Source organism: Dipteris shenzhenensis, chromosome 5, assembly GCF_047967505.1.
Source record: "Dipteris shenzhenensis isolate YYH24624 ecotype China chromosome 5, Dip_SZ_1.0, whole genome shotgun sequence".
NCBI lineage: Eukaryota > Viridiplantae > Streptophyta > Polypodiopsida > Gleicheniales > Dipteridaceae > Dipteris > Dipteris shenzhenensis.
This window is the reverse complement of record NC_141600.1, coordinates 15,811,550-15,820,968: the sequence shown is the minus strand read 5'-3', so window position 1 is coordinate 15,820,968 and position 9,419 is coordinate 15,811,550. Positions and strand designations below refer to the sequence as shown.

At 41.8% G+C, this 9,419-nt stretch overlaps 1 protein-coding gene across 1 annotated transcript; it reads right to left on the bottom strand.

Annotated features, from left to right (window-relative positions):
* Positions 1-6,357: 6,357 nt before the first annotated feature.
* On the bottom strand, positions 6,358-9,084 carry LOC147901672 (L-type lectin-domain containing receptor kinase IV.1-like). The gene has a single exon (XM_087375199.1). The coding sequence runs from the start codon at positions 8,653-8,655 to the stop codon at positions 6,637-6,639; it is 2,019 nt and encodes a 672-aa protein (XP_087231325.1). The 5' UTR covers positions 8,656-9,084; the 3' UTR covers positions 6,358-6,636.
* Between the last annotated feature and the right edge of the window lie 335 nt (positions 9,085-9,419).

Below are 9,419 nucleotides of genomic sequence, written 5' to 3'. Positions count from 1 at the left end.
TATGCTTATTCTGTAAATATTCTCGCATCCAATTGGATATTGATGGCAATAGAAATGGAAATATCAATGCTATGGGTACAAAAAACTCTCCCCAACAATCCATTTCTTTCATTTCCTTTAGCTCAAATTCTAAATCTTTCTCCCTTCCTAAGTCAGAATTCCCACCCAAACCTTTCACTTTCCTCCTACTGTAGACTTTGTGCATCCACAAGACAAGGAGGGCTCTCAGTCCTCTTCAAACTTCAAATTCTTCTCCAAGGTGAGTTTTTTTAAATAAATTTGCATTCCTCTCTTTCTCTCCCTTTCCTTCTCCATTTCCTCCTACCTTTCTCTCCCTTTCCTCCTCCCTCTCCTTTGCTCCTCTCTTTCTCTCCCATTTTGGATTTCCCTCACTTTTTTTGTCACCAAAATGAGATCCCTGGACACAGTTCCTGTTCAACCTGTAGATGATGTTTCCAAGAAGAGCAAGAAAACCTCTCCATGAGGACATCAAAAAGAGGAAAGCAAGTAGCCAAGAAGGGAGTACTCTCCAAGAAGAAAAAGGCTAAACATCATCATCATAGCTCTTCAAGTTGTTCTTCTTCTTCCAGTTCTACCTCTTCTTCTTCTTCTCGATCATCGAAGCCAAATCATAATAAGAAGAAGAAGTCAGGCAAGAAACCAAAGACCAAAGAGTTCAAAGAAGGTGGGAAGTCTATCAGGTTTGCGACATTCAATGGCCAATATGGCCAGACAGAAAAAGCCATGCAGTTTATTAGGAAATTGGATGCAGCCTTTGGCATAGAGAATTTTTTTGAGTCTTTGAAGTTGTGCATGGTTAGTTTACACTTGACAGCTACGGCTAGTACGTGGAGCGCATTGACTACATTTGGCACTGCTTCAAGAAAGTCGAAGGGCTTCAAGAAATCCTTCTACAAACAATTTATGCCCAAGCAATTTAGAGACCATGTCCTTGTTGCCCAGGACGGCTTGCATATGGATGCAGGAGATACAGTAGAGGCCTTCAACCAGAAATTTTGGGATGCATTTTTACAGATCACTCCCTTTAAGAAGGTCTCAAAGAAGACCCAAGTAAGAAAGTAAAGATCTGGGGTCTCACGCCAAAGATACAAGCTGTGGTTAATACCTAGCAATAGAAGGGCATACATGATATCATGCAAGCAGCCACTGTAGCGAGCTTAGCGTATACAAAGGATCCCACCATAGTAGCTTCTCTTTTTGCCGAGACGGCAGATAAGAAAAAGCCAACCACACCTCAGCTGGAGAAAAAGGAGTTTCCCAAGGCTCAAAAGAGGGAATTTTAGCCTCAGAATCCGAGGGGAGACCAAGTACCAAAAGCATTCAAGGGTAAATCCCAATTTTCCCCTGAGCAGATAGTCATTTTTTGCAAAGAAGGGAAAAGTTTCAGGTGTGGGAAGGAAGGGAAATGTTTTAGGTGTGGGAAGGAAGGGCATCTGGTTGCCTAGTGCCTTGAGAAACCTTCGAGTTCTAGGGAGAAGAGATAACCACCAGCATAGCAAAAGCCGATGACGGGAGGAATTTCAGCCATTTTGGGCCGAGTGACAAAAAGAGGAAAGAGAGTTGTTGCTGTCTTGGGGAAAGATAAGAGACCAGCAGGTGCTTATATTGTTTGATCTCGGGGCTATAGATTATCTTAGATGATTTAGCTATGAGGCTGGGATACTTGGAGGAGTTGGAAAGGGCTCTAGATGTTGATCAAATGTTCTGTGGGAACCTTGTGCCAGTTACTTCCCTGCTAGGGAAGCTCCCTATTCATGTACATAGCTATGTTGATTAGGAAGACTTCTTCATCTCCCCACTAAAACATCATGGTGTGGTTTTGAGTATGCCTTGGTTCCATTGCAAGGTAGCGAAGCTAACTGTTCATGAGAGAGTGCTTGAATTTGTACATAGGGGTAAAACCCAAAGTGTGGTTGCCATGAATAGAGGGGAGACCATCCCCATTATATCAAATGTTTCAGTTGGAAAAGCAATAAAGTCTGTAGTTTTAACATATATGGTTTTTACAAAAGAAAAACATGTTGAAATGCATGCTGAAATGAGTGAGGCAGATAAAGATAAATTTCAATTTCTTGTAAACTTCAAAGATTGTTTTTCTGGCGCTTTGCGATGGCAGTTACCCCCTGAGAGACCTGAAGATCATGGCATAGAACTCAGTCTTGGTAGTGAGCCACCTAATAGGCCCCCATACAGAGTTAGCAACTCATCAAGAAGAAATCATCGGCTAGGTGCAGGACTTGTTGTCCAAGGGGCTGATTCAACCCAGTTCATGTCCATTTTGTTCCCCTATACTGCTTGTACAGAAGAAAGATGGTTCATTTCGTATGTGCGTCGACTATTGCGAGCCGAACAAAATGACCGTCAAGAATAGATTTCTGATTCTGTGCATCGATGATGTGCTCAACCAGTTACATGGGGCTTCAGTTTTCAACAAGATAGACTTAAAGAGTGGTTATCACCAAGTGAGGATATAGCCACAGGATGTGCACCAGACAGTGTTTCACACTACGTTTGGGTTGTATGAGTATCTAGTGATGCCTTTTGGGTTGACAAATGCCCAGGCTACTTTCAATAGGATGATGGATCATATCTTCCACCCTTATAGACAATTCATAGGAACCTTCTTCAACACATCATTGTTTTCTCTATGTCCGAAGAAGAGCACAAGGAACATCTTACCACTATTTTCCAAGAGCTACGAAATCATCAGCTCTATGCAAACAACAAGAAGAGTGAATTCTTTCTGGAAGAGATCCACTATTTGGAGCATCTAATATCCAAAGATGGGATATGAATGGATCTGACAAAGATCCAGGCCATCTAGGAATGGCCAAAGCTGAAGACTGTGCATGAAGTCTGTAGTTTCCTAGGCCTGTGTTCTTACTACAGAAGATTTATCAAGCATTTTCTGAATATAGCTGCTCCACTTCACAACCTAGCTAAGAAAAATACAGCTTTCAAATAGGGTACTCCACAGAATAAAGCATTCACCACACTCAAAGAGAAGCTGACCACAGAGCCAATTCTGATAGTTCCTAGTTGTATCAACCATTTGATGTGAATTGTGATGCCTGTGGCGAGTGCGTTGGGGATGCATTGCATCAGAATGGTCATGTACTAGCCTATGAGAGCAGTTGACTCCACGATGCAGAGAGATATTTGGAAATCTATGAGAAAGAGTTGTTGGCTATAATTCATGCCCTCCATATATGAAAGCATTATCTTTTGAGTGCAGACTTTATAGCTAAGATAAATCACCAAAGTCTGAGATATTATTGTCCATAGTTCGGGAGCTGTGTGTTATAGAAAATTCAAATATGAATCTTATTTACAAGAGCTCTTAGCTCATTTCTTTTGGTAACATGCCAAGTGTCAAAATAACTAACTAAGATCTAGTTAGGGTAAAATTGGAGTGTCTTCGTAGCCCTCGTTCACATGGATACCTCATAGCTACTCATTGGCTCCATAGCACTTGGGTAATTAACCTCTCTTAGAATTTGCAACCATTAATAAAAGTGCACATAGATGTGGCATCTATTAATCATTAGCGCTTTTGCATGCAAGTAAGATCTAGACTAATCCTAATCCGTGTGAACGTGCTTAAAGATTTGTGTCATGAAAATCTTAGTCATATGATCTGTCTTAATAGTTTTTGAACCAAAATGAAATGAGCTTGCTTGCAAAACTATCAATGATAGTTCAAATTTCATCATTTCCTGACTTTGATCTTGACAAATAACAAATGAACTCTATTATGATACTTTCCCATGGTGCTTGGGGTACGGGAAGAAGCATAAGTAGGCCAGGTCCCTTCCGTCCGTCATATTTAACCTTCTGACAGGTTAGGCATTCTGTAACAAACTAATGTATATCTTTTCGCATCGTTGGCAAAAAGAAATACCTCTCTAATGCTTGAGTTGTTGCTGTAATTCCTTTATGTCCAACATATGGAGGTGCGTGACATTCCTTCAACATCCTTCGCCTTATCTCTTCTGTGATGCAGAGGCAATAATCTTTCATTAGACACACATCTTTCAGGGAATAGTGACTGGTGGACTGTCCCTCTTGTACTTGCTGTAAAATCTCACCAAAATCTGCATCATTAGCATATTACTCTCTCACGTCTTCTAGCCTATGATAAGAAATAGTTAGATTGTTCACCTGGGATCTTCGAGACAAGTCATCTGCCACTTTGTTCTGCGCTAAACTCTTGTACTAAGTTTTCATTGAATGAATAAAGACTTAAGAAGAGTACAACCCGATGTTTTATCCTGGACCCATGAGTGTGTGTGTGTACGTGCGTGCGCACGTGCACGAGCACGTGCGCGAGCGCATGTGTATTTAGATTAAAAAGTCCAATCAATAATTGAGCCATACAATTAATTCCATCAACTGGATAAAAAGTTGAAAAAGAAAAACGTATAAGGAAAAAAAGTTAAAGACATCTAAGTTGAAAAATACGACTAGAGTTTGTAAAATTTTCGATCAAAATTAAGAATTTTTAATAATATTAAGTTTGACAAACATAATATTGAAAAAAGATGTCGAATCCTCACGCAGTCCAGGTTCCGAGGTTGGGGTCCACTTACCTACCACCATCCAAACAAACTAGGTATTAGAACATCATAGTTACGATTGGATAGACAAGTAATGCTTGTTTTCCCCGACTTGTTATCGCTTTATCTAAGAATTGAAACAACCATATGGATTCTTAGATAATTTTTTTTAAAAAAAGCCACAAGTGAAGTTTAAGTCGCAAGTGGAGTAAGAAACGAATGAATGCATGTGTTGCATGTGTTAAGAAGGGATTAAAGGAGGTATGGGATAACTAGTGAGCTTGGTATGTGAGGTGGTTAAAAAGAAAGTGTAAAGAAAATATGTCACCGAGGTATATATTAAAAAAATAATTCATAGTTAGGTAAGTATTCATATGTGTATGTGTGTGTGTGTAAAGAAATAAGTGTGTGTGTGTGAGATACATTTACTAATTAAATTTTTATTTTTATTATTAAGTTTGACAAACATAATATTGAAAAAAGATGTCGAATCCTAAGGCAGTCTAGGTTCTGAGGTCGGGGTCCACTTACCTGCCACCATCCAAATAAACTAGGTATTAGAACATCATAGTTACGATTGGGTAGACAAGTAATGCTTGTTTTTCCGACTTGTTATCGCTTTACCTAAGAATTTAAACAACCATATGGATTCTTAAATAATTTTTTTTTAAAAACGCCAGAAGTGAAGTTTAAGTCGCAAGTGAAGTAAGAAGCGAATGAATGCATGTGTTAAGAAGGGATTAGAGGAGGTATGGGATGACTAGTGAGCTTGGTATGTAAGGTGGTTAAAAAGAAAGTGTAAAGGAAATCTCACCAGGGTATATATTAAAAAAATAATTCATAGTTAGGGAAGTATTCATATGTGTGTGTATGTGTGTAAAGAAATAAGTGTGTGTGTGAGATACATTTACTAATAAAATTTTTATTTTTATTTTTGTGTGTGTGTGTGTGTGTGTTGTCCACCCCCAACCCAGAACGTAAGACCACATGGTGGAGAGTAAGCCCACCATATAGAACTTACTCCCCACCTACTGATAATAAGTGAATAAAAGTAGATTTGTATAATAAGTGTCAAAATGAAAAAATAATGCCAATAGTAAATGAATAAACCACTTCTACAAAATAGATATTAAAGATAGTAAAAAATAAGGTGGATCACAACATGACTAGGGATTATCCATGCTAAAGAATTATCCAATGGATGTGAATTAATTGTATGGCACTAGCCCGACCAAAGGCTATTTGAAAATTCAAAGTGTGTTTAGATTGAAAAGTCCCATTAATAATTGAGCCATACACTGCTGCTGGCCAACAGGCCTACATCCTAATTAAGGTAGCCCATATAAGGCCCCTTGCACTGTCCTTTCCAGACAACGGGGCCTGCTTCTGTGCAGCCTGCTAGAGGCTGCCAAACAGGGCAGACAGCCCTCTCAAAACAAGTATGAAAGGAATCCCTCCCTCCCTAGGTGCTTGCCCATAAACCATTGCATAATAACACCTCAAAAACCGCATCCTTGGGCAGGTGTACTGTCCCCTGATGGCGCTGACAGGCGGCAGCCCTTCATTTTTCAACATCATCAAGTAGTTTACTCTCTATTTGTGTGCCTTTCTTTTCTTTTTCCTCACAAACAAGTGAGCCACTCTCACAAACTTTGCAACACGAAGAACTGAAGTTGACTGCTCAAAGGATGAGTTCCTTCCTCGATTTATGGGCAAGCTTTTTATCACGATTTTCAAGCTCTTTAGTTACTCAACACATTCACACATGGACAAGCCATGCTTTGATACCATATTAAACACAAAAAGAGAGAGGAGGCAAACGCAAGAGGGACACCCCTTTAGCTATCTGTACACTATTAGCTGTAATAACAAAGAATTTATTTAGATGACCCTATGAGGATCTTGACCCATTATATTTTTGTATATGGGATTATAATTTTTTGTTCCGTATGCCATTTCTCATGGTTGGTGCTCCCTCTACCATTTATATATGTTAATCATGCAAAATGTTAAGATTGGATTGTCAACACAAACACAAACTGACTGGACTCAAGTTGAGCTACCTTGGTCCCGAGAGCTCAACATTCTCTTTAATTGTAGAAGTTGTATCAGTGGAAGTGAGGATACCAGAATTGTAGACCTTGCTGGTCACAACCTGGACGTATATGGCAGTCGGTTTGGACACAGGAACCTCTGGCAACTCAGCATCTCCGTATAAAATCTGCAGCACTCGCCTTGTATGAAGCCTCGACTTTGGATCTGGATGAGTACATAGAAGCCCAAGATAGAGTACGCATCGCATCTCATCCACATCAAACTGTCCTCCAAGCCGCTCATCTGCTACACTAATCAGCTGCCCCTCTTGATGCTTTCTCCACACATAATCTACAAGGGACTCCTCAGCACTTGGGAAGGGACGCCGCCCACAGGCTATTTCCAGAGCTAGAACCCCAAAACTGAATATATCTGACTCCACAGTGACTCTTCCAGACATAGCATACTCAGGTGCCATATACCCCCATGTCCCTGCCACACCAGTGGCAGAAGACTCTGTGCAGTAATGATCATGATCAAAGTATCTTGCAAGGCCGAAATCTCCCAACCTAGCATTCAAATCAGAGTCCAGCAAAATATTGCTGGCTTTAATGTCCCTGTGTATGATTTTTTTCTCCCAATCCACATGTAAGTACATCAAAGCAGCAGCCACTCCCCTAAGGATGTTGAATCTCAGCTCCCAACCCAAGGCAACACTACTAACGTTGTAGTGAAGATGCTTATCCAAGCTCCCATTCGGCATGAACTGATAAACCAGAAGAAGCTCTTCTTTTTCACTGCACCATCCATACAAATGCACCAGGTTTCTGTGCCTAAGCCTTCCGATTGTCAACACCTCTGTTTTAAATTCTCTTTCTCCTTGCTTTGAAGCCTTAGAAATCCTCTTCACAGCCACATGCACAGCCCCTCCATTGCTGGTACTAATCACCCCTTTGTACACATGCCCAGATCCTCCACGCCCTAAAATCTCCTTGAAGTCTCTGGTTGCACTTCTGAGTTGTCTGTATGTGAACTTTCTAGGAGATGACATGAGATCCACATCTAGGATCACTTCAGATATCTTGGCACTATTCTTCAAAATCCAGACGGCCAACAGGATGGAAATAAGAAGAATAACAGCAAAACCACCACACAAACTATATATGAGGAGTCTCCTCTTCGATTTTCCAGAAGCTTCTAGTAATGTTGGTGCTGGTGGTGGAATAGGAACTGACACCATTCTGCTTGAGAAGTTCCATGCATAAACTGAGTGTTTCTCCATGAACAAGCCAGTACCTGCTGTGAAACCGACATAAGACTGGCCAAGAACATGATCCCATAAGCTCAGATTGGAAATCGATAGAATCTTGCTAGCAGATGCCCTCTGTGCTGGAGCCACTGCCATGAACACATCCAGCTGTCTTTTGAGAGCATCGTAGTCTATCCAAGTTGTGAGTCTGCGGCTGAAATTGGTGGTCTTCAGAACCAGCTCTGGTGGCAAACTTTGAAAGTTGACAGAGGAGAGTGAGTTGATGTCCAAGCCAATGTGATGATCATCAGGATCATTGTTCTCTAAATTCAGGAAGGTGTCATACTCGACAGCCACAAAATGAAGAAGGGAAGCATTTCCTGGTCCATACATGGCCACATCATAGACTCCCATGGCACCCGCTGCAGCAGAGCGTGTCTGTGGTAGAAGGTTATTGGGTGCTATGATGAAGGTCAGCCCATCTCCTGAAATGTCTGTCTCATTGGAAGCTATCGAGAAAGTGAAAGAGGTTGAGAACGAAGCAGCTTTTCCTCTGCTCAGATTGTGCATTAGAACTGGAGAGCTGTAGAGCACTCTGGATATGAAGTACGGACCCAACTGTCCGCTGGTATTATAGGTCATTTGCAGAAACCCATCTTTTTCCACCACCGTATTCCCAAGAACGAGTAGATCTTTGGTCGAGAAATCTGTAACAGAGAAACTCGTGTTCTGCGAATTCACAATTTCAGCAAGAACAGAGAAGAACAGAAAGAGCACTGATCCGAATCCATACATTTCAGCCTTCACCCTTGCGAGATGCAAAGTGGGCAGAAGATCCTTCGCTGCCTAAAAAGGCTGTGGAGGGTGCGCACCGCAGGCCAACAGCGAAAATGTGCTCCAGAAAGCGTGGGGAGAAAAAAATGACATGACACCCAGTCCATGCCACATGTTCGTCGCGGGCGGCTCAGCTGACGATTAAAGGTTGAAAAGCGATTCGTGGGGAGAACGATCGGAAGACGGAAACTAAGCGTGAAGCGAAACTTTCTTGGGAGCGTGCAGCAGTAGAGAACGATGGGATGACGGAAATTGAACTTTTCTGTCGCTGACATGTACGTCAAGGGCAGCTGCCGCAAACGAGTCCCTCAAGAGGGGATTGGCCATGGGAGCCCATTTCTCCAGAATCTCCTGTGAGCGTCTTTCCCACGCAGCCAGGATTCACATGTTGCTAGGCCGTCTTCTAAGAAGGCGGCCTTAAAGGATTGCTCGATCTTGGTTAACCCCTAGACCTCCCATTCCCGCGTTGGCAAATATGCCAACGCCTAGGACCAGTGGGATTCTCGATGCCAGAATTTGGCATTTTTGCGCCAAGTTGGAGAGCATAAGAGCGCTTTCCCACGGTTTGCAGCCCTGGCAAAAATGCTACGGATGCAAGCAGACTCTGGCACAGCACAGCATAGCAAAGGTTCCCGCGAGGGAAAAGGCGGACGCTAGAGCAAATATGACAACTAATTCAGGACGTCACATCGAACAATCCAAAAAATGTCAGAGGTCTCCTCAAA